At 46.7% G+C, this 22,376-nt stretch overlaps 5 protein-coding genes across 5 annotated transcripts; 4 read left to right on the plus strand and 1 right to left on the minus strand.

The window, feature by feature from the left end:
• SCP_0300370 (hypothetical protein) lies at positions 1 to 351 on the plus strand (the record flags this gene model as incomplete). The annotated part of the gene is made up of 1 exon (XM_027755434.1): positions 1 to 351. The coding sequence occupies one exon, from the start codon at positions 1 to 3 to the stop codon at positions 349 to 351; it is 351 nt and encodes a 116-aa protein (XP_027611235.1).
• A 234-nt stretch (positions 352 to 585) lies between these two features.
• On the plus strand, positions 586 to 735 carry SCP_0300380 (hypothetical protein; the record flags this gene model as incomplete). Its single annotated transcript, XM_027755435.1, has 1 exon — positions 586 to 735. The coding sequence occupies one exon, from the start codon at positions 586 to 588 to the stop codon at positions 733 to 735; it is 150 nt and encodes a 49-aa protein (XP_027611236.1).
• Positions 736 to 1,318: 583 nt separating this feature from the next.
• On the plus strand, positions 1,319 to 2,663 carry SCP_0300390 (hypothetical protein; the record flags this gene model as incomplete). The annotated part of the gene is made up of 2 exons (XM_027755436.1): positions 1,319 to 2,057; positions 2,116 to 2,663. 2 exons carry the CDS (start codon positions 1,319 to 1,321, stop codon positions 2,661 to 2,663), a joined length of 1,287 nt encoding a protein of 428 aa, XP_027611237.1.
• Positions 2,664 to 4,963: 2,300 nt separating this feature from the next.
• SCP_0300400 (hypothetical protein) lies at positions 4,964 to 5,506 on the plus strand (the record flags this gene model as incomplete). Its single annotated transcript, XM_027755437.1, has 1 exon — positions 4,964 to 5,506. The coding sequence occupies one exon, from the start codon at positions 4,964 to 4,966 to the stop codon at positions 5,504 to 5,506; it is 543 nt and encodes a 180-aa protein (XP_027611238.1).
• Positions 5,507 to 6,100: 594 nt separating this feature from the next.
• On the minus strand, positions 6,101 to 22,134 carry SCP_0300410 (hypothetical protein; the record flags this gene model as incomplete). Its single annotated transcript, XM_027755438.1, has 3 exons — positions 6,101 to 6,613; positions 20,705 to 20,833; positions 20,899 to 22,134. 3 exons carry the CDS (start codon positions 22,132 to 22,134, stop codon positions 6,101 to 6,103), a joined length of 1,878 nt encoding a protein of 625 aa, XP_027611239.1.
• Positions 22,135 to 22,376: the final 242 nt, after the last annotated feature.

Below are 22,376 nucleotides of genomic sequence, written 5' to 3' on the forward strand. Positions count from 1 at the left end.
ATGAAACTCACTGATGATAACTTCCTATCTTACGGAGATTGGAAGGAGTTCATTACAGATGTGAACAAAGCATTTGGCGATGAAAATATTGAAGAAACCGCTTGTACCTTGCTGCATAACATCAAGCAAGGGACTCGTACCGTGGACGACTACATTGCCGAATTCCAATCACTTGAATCTAAGGCGAAATTAGAGGATGCCGGAAATATCGAGTATTTCAAGTGGGGGCTTAATAACCCACTCCGACAAAGGATATATGGGATGGAAAGCATGCCCAAGACACTTGACAAGTGGTACAAATATGCCTCGCAGTTTGACAACCAATGGAGATCTGCTCAGATCTTCAAGTGAGGAGCCACTACGACGACACGAAGAAAAGGCCGATCTACCCATCGTCCCTACTACTCAACTTCTACGAAGGATCCAAATGCTATGGATGTTGATCGTATCAATATCTCGCACTTATCCCCAGATGAGCAACAGAAGAGAATGAAAGAAGGATTATGTTTCCTATGCGAAAAGAAGGGCCATATAGCCAATGACAGACAATTCCACCCCCATTCTGGAAGTTTCATCCATGCTAGAATGATACAGCCCGGGTTGGACAGAGACACATGGATCAAGAAGATGCGAGAAGACCTCATACAGAAGAAGGAGATGCCGAAGGAAGAAACCAGAGAGGAAGAGATTGCCTATGTGCAAAATGTCTTCAACGACATGACTGATGAAGAATGAACCCAGTTGGGTTTTTGAAATGATGGCCATTAGTAACGCATGGACCGTTGCACCTTACTATATCTCCCCTCGTTATTTGTAACACTAGCGGAAATTCAATCACTGTGAATATTTTGTTGGGAGAGAAGGAAGACGTTGCAACTGAAGCCTTGATTGATTCCGGTGCAGCCGAAATGTTTATGAATATTCACTTTGCGGAAGAAAACGATTTTATCAGATGGGAATTACTGAAACCAATTAAAGTCATAAATGCGGACGGCACACCAAATCAGATGGGTATCATTACTCACTGTACCTGGAAGATGATGAAGATTGGAGGAAGGAAGACACTTACTCGCTTTCTCTTGACTGGCATTGGCAAAGAGAATATACTTCTCGGCATGCCATGGCTTAAACACCTCAATCCGATGATTAATTGGGTGACTTTTGGTTTGGAAAAGACGCCAAATGGCCACCGAAACCCACCGTTGAAGATGCACCAGATGAAGAAGTTTCAATTTTCAAGGAAGATGAACTCCCGGAGTTAATCTCCACCGAAACTTCTCCTACCTCGTTTGGACATTCAGAATCTATGAGAGAAATCATGGCCGATAACACTGAGCGTGACAAGTTACCCGCAGTGTGGAATGATACCGAACCAGACGACCCACCATTAGAACCCTCTATGGACCAGCTTGATGACGATGATCCAGTTATCTCCTATATCGCAGGAGAACCAGTTATTGGGATATTTGAACCCATCAGGAAGGAATCGCCTTTGACGAATGAAGAGACTGAGATTGCAGTCTTCACGATACAAAGAGGCCCCACCATTGGAAGGATGACGCACAGTACTCAATTCCCATTATTCTGTAATGCACAGAATATGGTCTTTTATAAACCATCCGGTAAATCACAGGAATTGGCACAACAGGCACACAAGGAAGCATCAGCTGCAGACAAACCCAAAACCATTGAGGAGTTGGTCCCCGACTACCTTCATAATTTGAAGTCGGTCTTTGAAAAGAAGGCAGCTGAACGCTTTCCAGAAACCAGGCCTTGGGACCATGCCATTGACTTGAAACCCGAGTTTGTTCCACATGACTGTAAAGTCTATCCGTTATCACTCAAGGAACAAGGAGCAATGGATGACTTTTTAGAAGAAAATCTGCAGAAAGGATACATTCGACCATCAAAATCCCCCATGGCCTCACCATTCTTCTTCGTTGGAAAGAAAGATGGAGCACTACGTCCCTGTCAGGACTACCGATACCTGAATGAAGGGACAGTGAAGAATGCCTACCTCCTTCTGCTCATTTCTGAGCTCATAGATCAACTCAAGGGTGCATCAATCTTTACAACAATGAATTTATGCTCGATATAACAACGTCAGAGTCAAAGATGGTGACCAATGGAAGGGCACGTTTAAGACAAACCGCGGACTTTTCGAACCTATGGTCATGTTCTTTGGACTCTGCAACTCCCCGGCAACTTTCCAAATGATGATGAACGCACTCTTCGAGGACATGATCGATGAAGGATGGATAGTCATTCACATGGATGATATCCTCATCTTCTCGAAAAATTTGGCAGAACATCATGTTCGAACCCGACGCGTACTCCAACGATTCAAAGACAACGACCTATTCCTTAAACCGGAAAAGTGTTTCTTTGACGTTAAGGAAGTCGAATTCCTAGGCATGATCATTCGAGAAAACTACATCGGCATGGACCCTATCAAACTTAAAGGAATTGCAGAATGGCCTGAACCAAGCACGGTAAAAGGTGTTCGCTCTTTCCTCGGGTTTGGAAACTTCTACCGGAAATTCATTGTCAACTTCTCGGATATTGCCAAACCATTGACGAACCTTATGTGTACTGCTGCTGGATCTCCACCTTTTGGATGGACAACAGAATGTCAGACAGCTTTTGATACATTGAAACAATGATTTAGTACTGCCCCAGTGTTGTTGCTGCCCGACAAAGCAAAACCCTTTATTATCGAATCCGACGCTTCCAAGTTTGCTACGGGTGCAGTTTTACGACAAGCTGATATCAATGGAGAACTCCATCCTTGTGCCTACATTTCACAAATGCTCAATCCAGCTGAATGAAACTACGAAATCTACAACTGCAAACTTCTTGGAATCATTTGAGCCCTTACCAAATGGCACCATTATCTAGAAGGCTCTCCTCATTCTGTTGAAGTTCGCAGTGATCACAAGAACCTCACGTACTTCCGTACAGCCCAGAAGTTGAACTGCCAACAAGCATGATAGAGTCTCAAATTATCACAATTTGATCTTCACCTCATCCATGTCCCTGGCACTCAGATGATCCAATCTGATGCGCTATCTTATCGTAATGGACTTGATGACAGTGAAAGTGACAATGAAGATCACATTCTTTTACCTGATGCACTGTTTGTGCGATCTATTTCCCCGACACTATTTGATGAAATCAGAAATCATGCAGCAAAGGACCTCATTGTTCATGAAGCCCTTGAAGTGATTGCACACAAAGGGCCATTCCCAATGAAATCCTCGCTCTCCGACTGGGAAGTTCGCGATGGTGTCATCCTTTACAAGGGAAAGATTTATGTTCCACCATCCGAACCTCTTCATCATGACCTCGTTCGACTACATCACAACTCCCCTGCCATGGGCCACACTGGAAAGTTCAATACTCTTGAACTCCTACGTCGTGAATTTTGGTGGCCCAGCATGTATGCATTTGTCAACAATTACATCAAAGGCTGTGCCGCCTGTCAACAGATGAAACCAAATACTCACCCAACTCGTATTCCTTTGGAACCAATCCCCGCAGACCCACACACATTACCATTTTCCTGTTGCACCACAGATTTTATCACCGACCTTCCCGTTTCCAACGGCTTTGATTCAATTATGGTCGTAGTAGACCATGACCTTACAAAGGGGGTGATTCTTACACTCTGCCTCAAAATGATCACAGCTGAAGGGACAGCCAAGATTTTTCACGACAAAGTTTACTCGCGATTCGGATTACCTGACCGAATCATCTCGGATAGAGGACCTCAATATGCATCCAAGGTCTTCCAAGAGTTAAATCGACTACTCCAGATTAGATCATCAATGAGCACAGCTTATCACCCTCAGACAGATGGAGAAACAGAACAAGTCAACCAGGAGCTGAAAATCTATCTTCGACTCTATTGCGGAAACAACCCTGAAACATGGGCCGATCACCTGCCAGACCTCGAGTTTTGTCATAACACGAGGAAACACTCGGCATGGAAGATGAGCCCATTCCGCATCATGATGGGATACGAACCACGTGGACTCCCTTCCGTATTCCCAAACACGAACATTCCATCGGTTGAATCCAGGCTTGACATGTTGCAGAAGATAAGACTAGAAGCACTAGCCATGCACGAGTTAGCCCGACAACAGATGGCGGACCAAGTCAGACAAGGATCACCGAAGTTTACACTAGGACAGAAGGTCTGGCTAGACTCAAGGAACCTGAAGGTCAACTATGCCTTGTGCACGATAGCTTCAAAGCATGAGGGGCCATTCGAAATCGTTGAAGTCATCGGACCAGCCAACTATCACCTCAGACTCCTGAAGACCTGGCGAGTTCATTCCGTATTCCACGCCGCCCTTCTATCTCCTTATCGCGAAAACGACATACATGGTCTGAATTATGTGAACCCACCACCTGATGTCGTGGATAATAAAGAAGAGTACGAAGTCGAAGCCATCCTGAATCACAAGGCATACCGAGGTCACCTAAGGTACTTAGTCAAGTGGAAGGGATATTCGTCAGCAGAAAACTCGTGGGAACCTGCCCACAATTTACAGAATGCAAAGCACACCCTCGACGCATATAAAAGGACCAGGGGAATCAAGTAAAGGATGAGGAAACTGGAATGACTACCACGACGGCCTTTCTCGTCATCTTCCTAATCGTCCTCCACTGCACAACCCTCGCTTTTCTTTGGATCATCCACTGAATCCTTATCAGATGACTCGTTGAACACACACTCTTCACACGAGACAACCCACACGCTAATGGCTGGGGTGATCAGAACAATGCCTGGAACTGACCAGGCAGTTCTTATCTCCGTGGGAATACTCTTTATCGCCCAATGGATTTTCATTTATTTGATTGTCACCCACATCCACGACATTCTATTTCACATCACAGATAACCGTGATCCCCTTAATGACCGAAAGGTATAAAGGGAGGAGAAAACAACGTATCATCAATGCCCACTTCTGCTATAGACGACCTTGTTCACAACATACTCGCTGAAGTCGCTTCTACAATTATGAGCATCCCCGCATCACCTACGCTTGTCAATGGAATACCCTTCCGAACACAGACACCCTTCATCCATGCTTCATCGCCTTCACCTTCGATCGAACTCAGTCACGCATCAGACGAACAAGAATTTGCTACACATCTGATCTCTGCCATCCGCATCCCTGTCAACTTCACAGATATTCTCGTCGCCCTATGGAATCACCCGCAAGATCGACAAGCGGTGGTTTCTATGCAACGAGCATTAGAAATGGTCGAGTGGATGCAGATGGCCAGACAAGAGCTCATCACAGCAGAGGAGAGGACAAGTAGAGCCCGAACCAGAGTTGACCAAGTCTGGTCTCTGATGCGCAGTACGGTCAGTCATACAGCACAAGAGATCTGGAGGGAGCATGGGGATGAAGACATCGGGCACATCCTCGGATACACCATTGATGGGAGACCTGCATCCACTCCTCGTTCATCACCAGAACCAATTCCTGTTTGACCTCTCCCCCCTCGTTCACATGTACAGGTCAATCCCCATTATCGCAACCCTCCTTCTCACACGCATCGACTTCTTCGCATTGCAGTCATCCCTATCGTGATGGACATACACATGAACAAGGACCATGAACTGGCTGGCAGATGTGCTACAGATGTGGAGGTGATCATTATGTTCGGGACTGTCCCCGATGATGATGAAGGCTATAATATATCTTGTGGGACAAGAAATGTTAGACGGGAGCTGATGTTACAATGCTCCTCAGTTATGGCACATCTTTTCCTTTACTTTTCTTCGTTCCCTTTACGTTACCAGACCACGTGATCCAACACATGACTCATCGGAGCACAACCTCCGATTCTCCACATCTTTCAGTCATGTTACCTGAACTGAACTCCCATTTACCCTGACATTGTCATGAACTGGACTGCCAGCGGACGTCGGCCCATCGGTTTGTGTAGAGAGCTGTCAGCGATGGGCCCATGGCGATGAAGGGAAGGCTGGAGTGATGGGTCCACCGCCATGGGGGTAGTTCTGAGCAATGGGCCCACCGCCATAGGAGTACTTCTGAGCAGTGGGCCCATCGCCATAATGCTATTATTTAGTGATGGGCCCACCGCCATAAAGGCACTTCTGAGCAGTGGGCCCACCGCCATAGGTGATGTTCTGAGCAGTGGGCCCACCACCATAGGGGTACTTCTGAGCAGTGGGCCCACTGTCATAGATGTTATTCTGAGCAATGGGCCCACCGCCATAGGGGCACTTCTGAGCAGTGGGCCCACCGCCATAGGTGATGTTCTGAGCAGTGGGCCCACTGCCATAGGTGATGTTCTGAGCAGTGGGCCCACCACCATAGGGGTACTTCTGAGCAGTGGGCCCACTGTCATAGATGTTATTCTGAGCAATGGGCCCACCGCCATAGGGGCACTTCTGAGCAGTGGGCCCACCACCATAGGTGATGTTCTGAGCAGTGGGCCCACCACCATAGGGGTACTTCTGAGCAGTGGGCCCACTGTCATAGATGTTATTCTGAGCAGTGGGCCCACCACCATAGGGGTACTTCTGAGCAGTGGGCCCACCGCCAAGAGTGTAAGATGAAGGATGGGCCCACTGCCAAAAGTCAGAGGGTTGGCCATCGCCAGAGCATGTTACTGCCAGCAATGGGCCCATCGTCAAAGTACCCTCAGTCAGGGCCTTAGTGCAAGCACCCATGGCATAGGTCATCACCAGAACATGTTTTCGCCAGCAATCAGCCCACTGCCAAAGGCCAGAGAGTTGGCCATCGCCAGGGCATGTTTCTCCCAGCAATGGGCCCACCATCAGAGTAGTCAAAGGTCAGAGGGTTGGCCATCACCAAAGCATATTGTCGCCATCAATGGGCCCACCGCTAGAGTATAATCAAGGAGCAGTGGGCCCATCGCCACGAGTGTAAGATGAAGAATGGGCCCACTGCCAAAGGTCAGAGTGTTGGCCATCATCACAGCATGTTTCTCTGAGCAATGGGCCCACCGCCAAAGTATGATCAATAAGCAGTGGGCCCATCACCATGAGTGTAAGATGAAGAATGGGCTCACCACCAAAGGTCAGAGGGTTGGCCATCACCAGAGCATGTTATCGCCACCAATAGGTCCATAGCCAGAGTACAATAGCTGAGCAGTGGGCCCATCTCCAAGAGTATCAGATGAAAGATGGGCCTACTGCCACTGGGCTCACCGACATGGTGTTATTAGTCAGTGATTGGTTGACCATTATAATGCTGGCAGTGCCTGGACTCAGCAAGACACCTAATCGCTAACCTGACACTATATCTCTGGTGGAGTTTTTACAACATGAAGTCCTGCCTGAAACTTATTGTAGCTGTCGTATAAAGTGCAATGCCACCATTTTATGAGTTTCTGATATATGGTGAACCATGGCTTTACGTTCTGGTGATGGCGAGACTCAATTTGCCAAAAAGTCGCCAACCTAGCTCTCCTTCTTTGGCAAAGTTTGTTAAACTTGGAGGACTGTCTGAAACTTGTAGAAGAGGATTTATAAAGTGCAGTACTGCTATTTTAGACTTCCTGCATATATGGAGAGCCATGGCTTTACATTCTTGTGATGGCGAGAGTCAACCAGTAAAAAACTCAGCAATCTGGCTCTCCTTTGGCGAAGTTTGTCAAACTTGGAGGTCTGTCTGAAACTTGGAGAAGAGAATTTATAAATACCATTTTATGAGTTCCTGATATATGGTGAGCCATGGTTTCACATTCTGGTGATGGTGAGACTCAACTAGTACAAAAGTTGCCAACTTGGCTCTCCTTTGGCGAAGTTTGTTAAACTTATAGCACTGTCTGAAACTTGTAGAAGAGGATTTATAAAGTGCAGTGCCACCATTTTAGACTTCCTGGGTATATGGCGAGCCATGGCTTTACATTCTGGTGATGGTGAGACTCAAGCTGCCAAAAAGTCGCCAACCTGGCTCTCTTTCTCTGGCAAAGTTTGTTAAACTTGGAGGACTGTCTGAAACTTGTAGAAGAGGACTTATAAAGTGCAGTGCCACCATTCTCTGAGTTCCTAGTATATGGTGAGCCATGGCTTTACATTCTGGTGATGGTGTGACTCAACTAGTAAAAAAGTCGCCAACCTGGCTCTCCTTCTCTGGTGCCATTTGTTAAACTTGGAGGACTGTCTGAAACTTGTAGCAGAGAATTTATAAAGTTAAATTCCATCATTTTATGAGTTCGTAGTATATGGCGAGCCATGGCTTTACATCCTGGTAATGGTGTGACTCAACTAGTAAAAAGCTCACCAACCTAGCTCTCCTTCTGTGGTGAAGTTTGTTAAACTTGGAGGACTGTCTGATACTTGTAGTAGGGGATTTATAAAGTGAAGTGCCACCATTCTATGAGTTCCTGGTATATGGCGAGCCATGACCTCACATTCTGGTGAAGGTGAGACTCAACCAGTAAAAAACTCAGCAATTTGGCTCTCCTTCTCTGACAAAGTTCACAAAACTTGGAGCACTATCTGAAATTCATAGTAGTTAGTATATAAAGTAAAGCATCACCATTTCATGAGTTTCTGATAGACGTTGAGCCATGGCTTCACATCCTGATGATGGCTAGACTTAATCTGGTGATTCTCCACTAACCTGGCAGTCCTTCTCTGGTAAAGTTAATTCAACTTGAAGCACTGTCTGGAATTGATAACAGCTGTTATATAAAGTGAAGGGCCACCATGTTATGAGTTCCTGATTGATGGCCAGCCATGGTTTCACACATAAAATGCTAAACGACCAGCTGCTTCTGTAATGAAGTCTGTATGCAATGGAGTATTATCTGAAACTTATGGCCAAAGTTATATACTGTGGAGTATGAACTGCAACTTGGAGTAGCAATATCATATTGTGACTTAACAGCTATTAATTCTCAATAACAATTAAGTGTAATTCTTTGGAGAGAGCTACACTTAAGTTTATAAAGTGTGTTTTGCTTTTCATATAACTAAATGCCAGAGATTTATTAGAAAATGACAGATGTATCTTTTTCAAGACAACATGTAGTCAACTGTAATGTTAAGTGATTGGCAAGCTTTACTTCTCAAAAAACAGCAAAGTTCACTTCCGAAGAGTTAGCAATATTTCACTCTGAGCTCTATAGACTTCTTATAAGTGTGTCAAGAATCTATCTAGCTGTGATATAAGGTCTATGTAATCACCATCCTTTAATGTAGATAGAAAAATGTATTGAAGAAGAATCTCAAATATATAGAAGAAAACACATATAGGAGCCATTATGTTCATGTAGATGTGTGTGCACTCGGAGACTAAAAAGGAAAGTGTGATTCCTTGACCAGTTCAGCAAATCACGTGAAGTTCATTAAAGGTAGACAATATTGAATTCTTCACATAACACTAAGTGATTATGATAAAAACTAATCACAACTTCATATCTCGCATATAAAGTGTTGTACTTTATTACACATAGTATCATGCAGAGAAATGGTAAGTTGTATGCTGAACTTCTCAAAGTGTTCACAGATCATTAGAATGGCTGTGTGTATCTTGCTAAACTTCAAGAAGTAATGCAAGACTTCTAATTTAGAGCATACAACTGCTGTTGTAAGATTTAGTCACTCTTCCATATTATACATATATAAGATTATCACAGCCGGTTAGTATGCTAACTTGTGAGTGTATTTAGGATGATTAGATGTGGCTCAAAACCAACTACGAAGTCATACAGCACTGGCATTGAACAGTAATGCAACTGCTGCTCTAAGTTTTGAAAGGCTTAGATACTTCACTTTATAATAAATAGCAGATTGTCAGCATTGAATCTCAGTGCATCCACACTTTGCCAAAATGTACAAACACAGCCTGACATCAGCCAGAAGTCCATATAAAAGGACATCACAGTATATAGCTACTGCTACAACTTATAGTTAGTACTTTATATCATATGAAATTCATCAGTGTATGTGAAAAAAGAAGTATCAGATTGCCAGTTACATTTTCCCTGTGGCTCACCATCTATAAGGAACTCATGAAATGCTGGCACCACTCGATATAACATTTACTTCAATTTTTAAACAGTGCTTTAAGTTAGACAACCTTTATCAGAGAACAAGTGCCAGATTGGTCATTCTTTTCCTGGTTAAGTCTAGCTATTATCAGGATATGAAGCTATAGCTCACCATTGATCAGAAACTCAGAAAGTGATGGCACTTCACATTATGAAATGTCTACCATAAATTCCAGACAGTGCTTCAAGTTTGACTAACTTCATCAGAAAAAAAGAGCCAGGTTAGCGATATGTTTATCAGTTGAGTCTAGCCATTATCAGGATATTAAGCCATAGTTCCCATCTACAAGAAACTCAAACAATGACGGTGCTTCACTTGATATCGCAGTTACTATCAATCCCAGACAGTCCTCCAAGTTTGACAAACTTTACTACAGAAGGAGAGTCAGATTGCTGAGTTTTGTACTAGTTGAGTCTCACCTTCATCAGAATGTGAGGCCATGGCTCGACATATACCAGGAACTCATAGAATGGTGGCACTTCACTTTATAAATCCCCTACTACAAGTATCAGACAGTCCTTCAAGTTTAACAAACTTCACCAAAGAAGCAGAGCTAGGTTGGCGAGCTTTTTACTAGTTGAGTCACACCATTACCAGGATGTAAAGCCATGGCTCGCCATATACTACGAACTCATAAAATGATGGAATTTGACTTTATAAATTCTCTGCTACAAGTTTCAGACAGTCCTCCAAGTTTAACAAATGGCACCAGAGAAGGAGAGCCAGGTTGGTGACTTTTTTACTAGTTGAGTCACACCATCACCAGAATGTAAAGCCGTGGCTCACCATATGCTAGGAACTCATAAAATGATGGAATTTAACTTTATAAATCCTCTGCTACAAGTTTCAAATAGTCCTCCAAGTTTAATAAACTTCGCCAGAGAAGGACAGCCAGGTTGGCGACTTTTTGGCAAATTGAGTCTCGCCATTACCAGGATGTAAAGCCATGGCTCGCCATATACTAGGAACTCATAAAATGATGGAATTTAACTTTATAAGTCCTCTTCCACAAGTTTCAGACAGTCCTTCAAGTTTAACAAACTTCACCAAAGAAGGAGAGCCAGGTTGGCGAGTTTTTTACTAGTTGAGTCACACCATCACCAGGATGTAAAGCCGTGGCTCACCATATGCTAGGAACTCATAAAATGATGGAATTTAACTTTATAAATCCTCTGCTACAAGTTTCAAATAGTCCTCCAAGTTTAACACACTTTGCCAGAGAAGAACAGCCAGGTTGGCGACTTCTTGGCAGCTTGAGTCTCGCCATCACTAGAATGTAAAGCCATGGTTCACCATATATCAGGAACTCATAAAATGGTGGCACTGCACTCTATACGACAGCTACAATAAGTTTCAGGCAGGACTCCATGTTGTAAAAACTCCACCAGAGATGTAGTGTCAGGTTAGCGATTAGGTGTCTTGCTGAGTCCAGGCACTGCCAGCATTATAATGGTGAATCAATTACTGACTAATAACACCATGTCGGTAAGCCCACTGCTCAGAGGTACCCCTATGGCGGTGAGCCCATCACTAAATAATAGCATTATGGTGATGAGCCCCACCGCCCAGAAGTACCCCTATGGCGGTGGGCCCATTGCTAAATAATAGCATTATGGTGATGGGCCCACTGCTCAGAAGTACCCCTATGGTGGTGGGCCCACTGCTCAGAATAACACCCATCACTCAGAACACTACCTATGGCAGTCGACCGATGGCTGTATAATAGCCCCAGTGGTGATGGGCCCATCACCCAGAACACTACCTATGGCAGTCAGCCGATAGCTGTATAATAGCCCCAGTGGTAATGGGCCCATCACCCAGAACACTACCTATGGTGGTGGGCCCATCGCTCAGAACACTACCTATGGTGGTCGGCTGATGGCTGTATAATAGCCCCGGTGGCGGTGGGCTCATCGCCCAGAACACTACCTGTGGTGGTGGGCCCATCGCTCAGAACACTACCTATGGCAGTGGGCCCATCACTCAGAACACTACCTATAGCGATCGGCCGATGGCTGTATAATAGCCCCAGTGATGATGGGCCCATCGCCCAGAACACTACCTATGGTGGTGGGCCCATCGCTCAGAACACTACCTATGGCAGCCGACCGATGGCTGTATAATAGCCCCAGTGGCGGTCAGCCGATCACTCAAAAATACACCTATGGCAGTGGGCCAATTGCTCAGAACTATCACCGTGGTGGTGGGCCCGTGCCTATATAATAGTAGCACCATGGCGGTGGGCCGGTCACTCAAAAATACTCCTATGGCGGTGGGCCGATCGCTCCAGCATTTCCTTTCTCGCCATGAGCCGATTGCTTACAACTCCTTACACAGACCGATGGGCCGACGTCCGCTGGCTGTCCAGTTCATGACAATGTCAGGGTAAATGGGAGTCCAGTTCACAAACATGACTGAATGGGCTGGATTCTCTATCCAGATAACCAGAACCCCTAGTCTAGGGTTACACCGGATCCAACTCCGGACCTTCTTCTTATCACACATGCAAGATGTGCATGTATGCCTCATCTTTACCTCGTTCTGACACATGACTTGTTATTCCCATTAGTACTGATTATCTCTCACGATCTTACTCAGCTTTCCCATACATATTACTTCCTCGCTGTTACTTTGCCCAGACATCGTTTCACCTTATCTAGCTAATGAACGATCTCATATTACTGTGTAGTACTGCGGATACCTTTTGTATAAGTAGACAACCTCGTCGAGCTGGGTCCCCATCTTGACCTGGTTACCATTAAATCAGCTTTTCACTTGCCTTTGACTGAGATCGACCGTTAGTAGCAGACAGCTACTGCGAGTCATAAGAACAAACTCTGATCGACCTTCAGTGCGAGGACATTGCCAGAAGTGTCTCTTGAACGGACTTGTGTCTTAGACTAAGACTCTGTCTCGTGACGACTTGACTTGATGCTTGTGTTTCGCTGCCGCATAATATAGCCCATTTGGAAAGGTCATGTAGCAAGTGCAACTTGTTGCCGCAAGTGTCCTTGACCAACTTGTTGGGAGTTAGCGCTGCATCCGCATGCCCAGTTCCAATTCCAGTGAGCACTTACAGAGGTGGGGTCGTTCAGACAAGTTCTGTTAGTCATTGCAGTCAAAGTCCATTCACATAACGATACAGTACATGTCCATGTCATGAAGACTATAGGATAGTAGCAAAAATATTTTCCATAACTTAGATAAATTCTTTGATCTCTCCTGATTCCCGCATCTTGATTTCAATTTCAGGTCCAATATTGAGGAGGTTGATGGTGAGCAACTCAAATGCTGTACGCCAAAGTCTCCAATCATCAGTGTAGATTGCCTTTCCTTTGTTGTCGACCCTCCAGTGGCAGACATTGCATTCTAAGAGTACAAGGTCATTTTTCTCTATATTTCAGATCGGCCAATACTCCCTGTTACCATCTCCGAAGTGTGTCATGGCATTGAATGAGGTCTTGAATTCGGCTGCCTGCAGGTCTCTGGTTAGCGAATTAAGCGGCTGTGATGAGTCCCTTGCCTGTTTGATACCTGTTTTGGAAGACTTTTCCATGAGCTTGTGCTGTGTGTGGTGAATTGGTTTGGCATGGTTTGTTAACATCAGTTAATCGGGTGGACATCAACTTGGATATTCTTGTCGTCACAGGCAATGGAGTTACTAGCATTAAACGGCAAGTTACTCATGATGGTTGTGGTGAACTGGAGGAACCGCTTACAAGAAACGTCATATGGGCCAGCAAGCAGCCTCACCAATAGCAGAAAGGGATGTAAACTCACACCAATCAGATATGAAGTGCGCAAGATCATGAACACTAGGAGACTTAGGCAGAAATCTTTCAGCCTCTGCCCTGTATGGAAGGCTCGCACTCTGCACCTCAGCAACTCTGCCTACAGATGCAGTATTTGGTACAAATGGTAGAATAACCACAGGAGGCAAAAACATCGGAGTAACCGGTGCAGTACAAGACACCATGGTCCAAAAAACAGCACAGAAAGGCGTGCAACAATGTGATTTGAGAGCAGCCACCACGTTCTTCAACTTCCAAGAATAATCCAGTTTAATATGATACAACCTCACTAGCTCTAGCAGACAATAATAGGGTAAAATGTCTGTCAGCGCCGGGATGAGAATATCGACCATGACACAAGACAGGTGTCCATCACTCATCTCACGAGATTTTCAGTTGCACTGCCTCTGGTACTCGAATGCAACAGCATCTGACACATGCATGCAGTGCCCTTCCAGTATAGGACAGGACTTAACAAGTGTCAACAGCAGATACGTGGACCGCTTGCCACCACCAAACTGCTGAATGTACATGTAGGACAAGCAAGCACCACCACCCTTCACATCCAAATCGTTTCACCTTATCTAGCCAATGAATGATCCTGTATTACTGCGTAGTACTGCGGATACCTTTTGTATAAGTAGACAACCTCATCGAGCTGGATCCCTATCTCGACCTGGTTACCATTAAACCAGCTTTTCACTTGCCTTTGACTGAGATCGACCATTAGTAGCAGACAGCTACTGCGAGTCATAAGAACAAACTCTGACCAACCTTCAGTACGAGGACATCGCCAGAAGTGTCTCTTGAATGGACTTGTGTCTTAGACTAAGACCTTGTCTCATGATGACTTGACCTGATGCTTGTGTTTCACTGCCACATAACAATAGTATCCTTCCTGGCATTGAACCCATAAACGCGCTGTCCCTGCTCTGCACCCAATATTATTGAATGTTTTCCAAATGTGCGCGAAAGGCACGGGAATGCGCTTCTGTCTGCACCCTGGCCTAGTATTGCTACCGGTCTCATGGGAACTTCCGTGCGTCGTTTTCATCTTGCATTCCCTCTTGAACCTATCTCACACTCTCTGGACTTGCATCATGTCTTCTGAGTTCGCCAATCTGGAAATGAAGGACTACACTGTCTTCATCTTGGGGGTCATTGCTTCGATGAAGGTCTCATACATGTGGGATCACGGATGGGCTGAGGGGCTAAAGGATCGTATTGTACATTACCTGTCCTCTTCTGCCTTTCAATGGCTAACATGTGGTGTATTCCAAACTTGCAGGAGCGCGTGCGGGCGATGCATGCACATTTCACTGTGCAGGGGTCTGAAGTCCCCCTTACACTCGAGAGCTGCCCGGACCTCGAGGATGCTTTGACTGCATACAATTCCCTCGTGTCGCTCCCTCTGGTGTCAAGCATCCTGAGGATTCAGGGAAAGATTGTGATCTGCATGCCGCCACTCGATCCACCCGCTAACAAGGGTCCAACTGTGGGTGTGCATGGGGCCAAACCTGGTAAGCCTGCCATCGCCTCACCCATTCTGCAGCCCGCTTTGGCAGGGTCCACTCCCCGCGCACTACAACTCACTCCGAACTGTGATTTGGGAGGTGCGCATCTGATCGATCATGGATCTGGCATTCAGCATGCCCCCAACATCACCACCATTCCTCGTGCACCATCCGCACAAAGTCGTCAGCCATCCCCGCTGCCGATCAGATCAATTGTAGGTGATGAATGCCCAATGAAACCTCATGCTGGCTCCCCACTGCCAGATGCCATGCTGATCAATGAGCTGGCACCGATTCGCACCGCATCGGCCGTGCCTCCCCCGCAGCTTCAGATGAGTGCGCCCTCGCGCTCGCAAGTCATCACGGCCGATCTGATGGATGTATCATATGCCTCGCCCCCTCCTTGCATCACTGCTGGCCTTCCCAGATGCCCATCTGACTGCTCACTCAGTCAGCAGCCCTCCACGTGATCCCTTCACCATGCATCATCCTCGATCAAGTGCACTGGATCCCAGGGAAGTCTTGGCAGTCTGCAGGTTCTGACGATATCACTTGATGATATTGCTCGATGATCCACCTCGTCCCCCAACATCCAGCACATACTTTGCAGACGTCCTTCTGCCCAACTTTCGATTATTGCAACCGGGTAAACAAGTCGCGACACTCGAGGCTGCACTTTGGCATAGCTGGCAGTGCATACGCTCCCTCGAGGATAGCCAACACACCATGCATTCACAGCTGGATGCCACATGGGCGCACTTAGCGGCAATCCTGCTCTGTTCGCTGCTCGCTACGGTGTCCTTGCCACTTGCATCAGCGCGATTCCTTCTAACCACCGCAAGGTGACACAGGCTTTGTTCCAGTTGGAGAAATGCATCAGAGAGTTGGAGGGTTCAGATGACGAGTTTCCCTCCAAGGAGGAGGAAGAAGTCATGCACAGCATCTCGACAGGCACGTTCGATCCCGGTACAGGTTCGCGCAGCAGTGGTGATGAACGATTTCGATGGGGAGGATTAGGAGCTGCGATGTGAGAGGACTGCGAGGCATCGGAGATCCATGGGCTGAATTCCAACAATAGTGTATGATATTTTTTGTTGTGTTCCGCGAAACTCACTTCTGGAATTAGAACTTGTACAATATTCAATGTGTTGAGATGGAGTGTTCTCAAGGAATCTCATAATCAATTAAACAAGAATTAAAATTCTTGAGGAAATAACTGGAATAGATACATGCTGATGTCAAGCCTCATCATCTGATCCTGCAGCACTGTCCATCTCATCTGCATCGGACAACGGGGTGAAGTGGAGATCGGCACGAGTTCAGTACTTGTAAGGAATGACGCGGAAAGCTGCAAACTATAGCTGAGACATTGCACCGTCTGGTTCCGTGAGGATGTATAATCCGCCATCGGTTCATCGAACAACTACCATGGGTCCCAAGTAATGTGGCTTTGTCTTACAGTTGAGCTCCATATTAATTTGGGAATTTCGAACCAGCACTATATCACCCGGCTTGAAGTCGTAAGACTTAATTGTCATATGAAAGTCTTGTGCAAACTGCTCCATCGACTTGTGCTCATGTACTTCCTCCAAGTCCTCTTTCCGCTTTTGTAGCCAACAGGCCTGGTGTGCCAAAAATTCAATCCAGGTCATCTGCACTCCTTCGTATGAAACCAGGTACATCACTTCTGCGATGTCAAAGGGGAACAAAGGTTCAGTTCCATGCATCATGTAATATGGGGAGTATCCCGTGGATTACTGAATCGTGACACGCTCAGCCCAGAAAACTGCAGGCATGACTGTAGGCCACTTTCGCTCGTCTCCCAGACATGTTTTCATTGCAGCCTCTCGCACATCCAGATGTCAGCATTCTACAAGCCTGTTTGCCTGAGAATTGTACAGGGATATTCGCATATGATGAATCTTGTATTGCTGAGCCAAATAGTCTAATGCCTGAACAAAAATGGAACTGTTATCGGTGACAATTTTCACAACTGCCCCCCAGCGACAAAGGATTTCTTCGAAGATGAATGCACCAAGGGTCCACCCATTTTCCTGTTGGAGCATCTGCCATTTGGGATACGATGTAAGTGAGCAGTGTGCTTGTACGATATATCGGTACCCTCCTGCCCATGGCATGAGCATCGTGTCCATGTGCGCCTTGTGAAAGGGTGCAGAAGGAAGCACAACCGTTGGTGAAATGTGCACCTTTGTCATCTGGTGGACCTGGCATTCATGGCATGTGCCCACATATCATCATACATCCTGGTGTAAGAGCGGCCACCAAAGTGTTTCAGTAAGCGTGTCTGCACTGTAAAAATTTTCTTGTGGCCGAGGTTATCATGTGCCTGTCGGATAAGTGTGTAGCGTCTTCCCTCATCAACAAATAGTTTGTGCCTGCCACTCGGGTCTTTTCACCAGAATTCCCATCCCTGAGGAAGAAGTCCGATGTATCTGAGGAATTGATGATGGTCCTTTATTGGCACGCTCATAGCAACCTCGGGATCATGTAGGAAATCGCAGACTTTGAGAATGTGTGAATTCCTAGCCATGGCCTTGGTCGTTCGCGGTATCTCAACGTCTTCCGGGGCCGAGGTGTAGACTGTGACATCTGGTGTCCTAGGACTCAAGGCAGTCAAGACAGTCCCCAGAGTACAGGTGCACCACCCTTCACACATTATCCCGGAATTCGTGGTATCAATAGTGAAGGTGTTAGCTTCATCCAACCACTGCTCAAGGTCATCATCCTCCTTGGGGTCTTCGTTCGCGCGGGGCCGACATGATAAACTGTCAGCCCCAGTGTGGTGTGAACCTGTGTACGAGGCGGAAGTTGAATAGCAGGAAACCAGCACTCTAATGGTTGATCGTAGCATTGGGTTGGATGTCGGGATTATTTAACATTCCTTTGATGTATTTCACGTCGACTTCTATGACGAGGTTTGCGACCCCAATGACGTAGATCTGAACTGCGCAGAGAGCACGAAAAAGACCATACAATTCGACCTTCGCTTGTGAGTACTGGGACTTGTGCTCATTCCAAGTGATGAATCTGAAACAGTTTGGGCAACATTTCCCATCTTCGCCAAGTTGAAAAAGGACAAAACCGACTGCAATGTTTGATGAGTTGACTGCGAGGATAATGCTGCACAATAAGGCATAGTCAATTGGGACCAGCACCCCACAGGACTGTACAGCCTGTTTTATCTGCGCCATGGCTGCTTCCTCCTCATCACCCCAACTAAACTCTGTCTCCTTACACATCAGGGTAGTCAGAGGCCGCGCCATCTTCGTGTAATCTTTGATAAAGACCCGAACGAGCCCGCAAGTCCCTAGAAATCCACAGACCTCTGTGACAGTCGTGCATGTTGGCCAATTGACAATCTTCTGTATGTGAGATGGCAAAGACCACCGACCTTCATAGTTGTACAACCCGCCAAGGTATTCAAGTTCCGGTCTGCAAATGATGCATTTCTTTCCTGACAGCATCGCACCAGCCATCTCCAGATGATGAATCACGCAGTTGACATTTTCTGCATGCTCTCAGATGAAGTGACGTATTCCGGAGTTCTGAGGGATGACTTCATATCCTCCATCAGATGTCTCGTATTGTGTTGTCCCATTCTTTACAGGGACGTCGTTGATGTAGGGAATTGTGACATGCAGTATCTCTTTTTGCAAGATGAAGGTCACGTCGCCATGCATGATCTGGACTGAGTTGGTATATCCCATCGGAATGGTGGTCAGGCGGAGCACTCCAAGTGGGCTCTGGAAGGTCATCAGGTCACAGGAGTCTGGGTGAAGAGTCCTTTGGTCGAACGTGATGAACAGGTCAGAACTCGCATAGCAAGAGCATCCGCCAATGCCTCCGCTATATCCTCGATCTGCGGCGGTGCTGCCGAATCACGAATCACAACAGCATTTAGTGGCTGGAGATCATGTACCAAACGTAGTGACTTCTCGTCCTTCTTCAGGATGCAGAACCAGCATGATCGGTAAGATGAGTTCAATGGCTTGTATACACCCGATGTGATCTTATTGCGAATGACTTGAATAACTTGCTCGCGGATCCCCAGTGGAATAGAGATGTTGTGCAATGCCCAAGGGACATGCTGCTGATAGGGAATTCGGATTGGCTCGAAATATTTGTCACTAAATTTGCCTTTTTCGGACTCATCCCAAGCAAACACTTGCTCATGGAGATAGAGGATATGATCAAACAGCTTCACCTCCTCCTCCCAGAGAAACCCATCCCTGTTGATGTTAAGGTCCCACCGTCATTCCTCAACATGATCCACCAATGAAGTCTGGCGGGTGAAAGGGGAGTGATGGGAGGTTTTGCATGGGGTCACCGGGAATGCACTGCATGATCCAAAACTCATCGGCCAGTATTTCTGGAACAGGCTTGACACGCTTGACAACCTTTTTATATCCATAACCATGGACTACGGTCTCGTGCTCTATCTGGAATGCACCAGGCCACTGCAGGTGTGGTCACACTACTGACCGCTCCGATACTGCAAAAAGATGAGGAAAGGGTATAAAGAATGCAGGGCTCTTTGATTTGCAATGAAACAATGTGAGGAAATAATTCTTGAGAGGAAGGGAGGGAGGAAACCAGAGCCACAGAGGAAGAGAGAGAGGAAACCAGAGCTGCAGAGGAAGAGAGAGAGAAAACCAGAGCTGCAGAGGAAGAGAGAGAGGAAACTGAAGACGCTAATTCTGGAACATGGGGAGCTCTACCATCCACAAGAGACTGCTCCCCGATATGTCCCGTCATTTTAAGGGTATCACTGGCATGCTGGTGCCTGTTCATTGTCGACCCTCCTCAGATCAAGCCTGACTCCTCGAGTCTTGAAAACCCATTCCTGGAGGTGGCATTGGCCGTGGCTTCGGGTGACGCTTGTGAGTGGGAAGTGTGACTACTTGATGCGTGTTAGGGTCGCGCAGAGTAATGTGTTGTTCACCATTGGTGAAATCGAGCATCTTGCATGCCATCAAGATAAAGAACAGCCGGCCCAAGAGTACCTCGAATGGGGCATCATTTAGAACATGGGCCTGAAGATACAAATCCATCTCGCCAAACCTGAACTGAATGTTAGCGAGGCATCTGAGCGTCTGATTGATACCCATGTTGGCTGATTCCATGTTGAGGGTTTTCTCAGACTGCAGCGCTGACCCAATGCATTCCCAGATGTCCCATCACATTGCGATTATCTGCAAGCCTTGGTCAAGGATACATTTCGCTGATTCCTTGCCTTCAACCAGGGCATCAATTGCTCGCAATGAGAGAGAATCGTCCACCACCACGAGTGGTCCGCCGCCATCACTCACGTCCACTAAGAGAGCCTCCGCAACCTCCTCGCCGTCCGCACCCTCGAAGCTTCCCATCGTCGCCACTCGCTTCACAGTAATCTCCTCCTTCTCAAGCTTACGAATCTCTGAGCACAATGCCATCAGTTCCTGATGCATTAGTGAGAGATGCGGACTTCTTTTTGGACACTCTTGAATATATCCCGCACATTCACCTTGTCCTCGACCGGTGTCTTGTAGCTGTATTGCATAGCCCAGTTTCCCGAAGATGCAAAAGATGCCTTCGCACCCCCTTTCAGTGTCACAGATGGATCTGACGCCAGCTTAAGGATTGAAGCGGGAATCTGGGAGGCCGGAACACTGGGAGGATGCTTTGCAGACTTCCCTGCGGTGCTGTCATCGAACTGAACTGTCTTTTTCTTCAGAGCCATGCTGGCTTCTAGTACTGATGCTGCAGAGTCATCGAGACATTCCTCAATGTATGCAGAGGATGGTTTCTTGGGGTTAAGGGCCTCCTTCACAATCTCCCATATGCTAACCATATGCAGAGGCTGGTCACGCCCATCCCTGGAAACATTGGGTGGAGGTGCTGCGGATGGCCCTGGACCATCACCAAAAAGGTTCCCAGGATACATATCATGCCATGCATCAATGCGCTCTGCCATGCTATGTCCAGGTAGGTCATGAGGAACGAACTGTCCATTCGGGAGAATGATCCTACTAAGCGCATCACAATTAATCTTCCACACCCTGATGTAATTCTTGATGCGCGGACAGTTTTGCATAAAATGGTCGATAGCTAGACAGAAGTTACAGGCATGGAGTGCTTGTTGAAGAGGGTTTTGTGCGACTGCCACCTGAATGTTGGCCTGCATTATCGGTGCCTGTCCCCCTCCCGATGTTCGCATCGCTTGCTGCAACACGTTCACTAGAAACTGCATCGCATCTGTCTCATTCCCTTCCAACTTCACTGTCTCTGCACTCGGCTTTGACACTGCCACAGTGCTCAATGCACTCTCACTCCCACTGAGAACATGCTGCGCTGCAGAATGGACTTCCGATATCATGTACAGATTGTCTGGATTCTGATCGGGAACCTTAATCACCAGTCGATTTTTGATGGCATGTAAGGAGGATGCTTCGAATCCCTCAAGGTACAGCCGGTCCCACTCATAGGCTGATAGTCGACCCCTGAACAATAAGAACAACGTGACATGAGTAAAATCCTGATAGTACTGTCCCTCCTCCACGTGACTGGACACTCCTCTCGTCCGTGCTGCCCATACAATCTGGGTTAAGTCGGACTGCATATTGCGATGGTCATCCTCCACTCCTGGGTACAGTGCAATGACTGCAGTCTTGCTTGTACGTCTCCCGCTCCATGACACCCATTCAAAGATCCACCTCGTCCAATGAGATGTACTTGCAAGCTGCTCGGATTTTTGCATCATCGTCCAGCTGTGCTCGTGTCGCCAAGTCTTCAAGATCAGCGAAATATCACATCAAGGCTCATGGGGATCCATCAAAGGTGGGTGCCATTGAGTGACCACGTGCTGGCATCAAGACTGGTCTGGGGGCTGGTTCCTGGTTCACCATGGCTGTCGCGTCTAGCTGTTGTGGTGATAAAGCTGGGGATGAGGGATGAGATGGAATAAGTAAGATGTCCTCCGGAAGTGGTAAAAGGGGAGACAAT

Source organism: Sparassis crispa (assembly GCF_003851025.1).
Source record: "Sparassis crispa DNA, contig_000002F, whole genome shotgun sequence".
NCBI lineage: Eukaryota > Fungi > Basidiomycota > Agaricomycetes > Polyporales > Sparassidaceae > Sparassis > Sparassis crispa.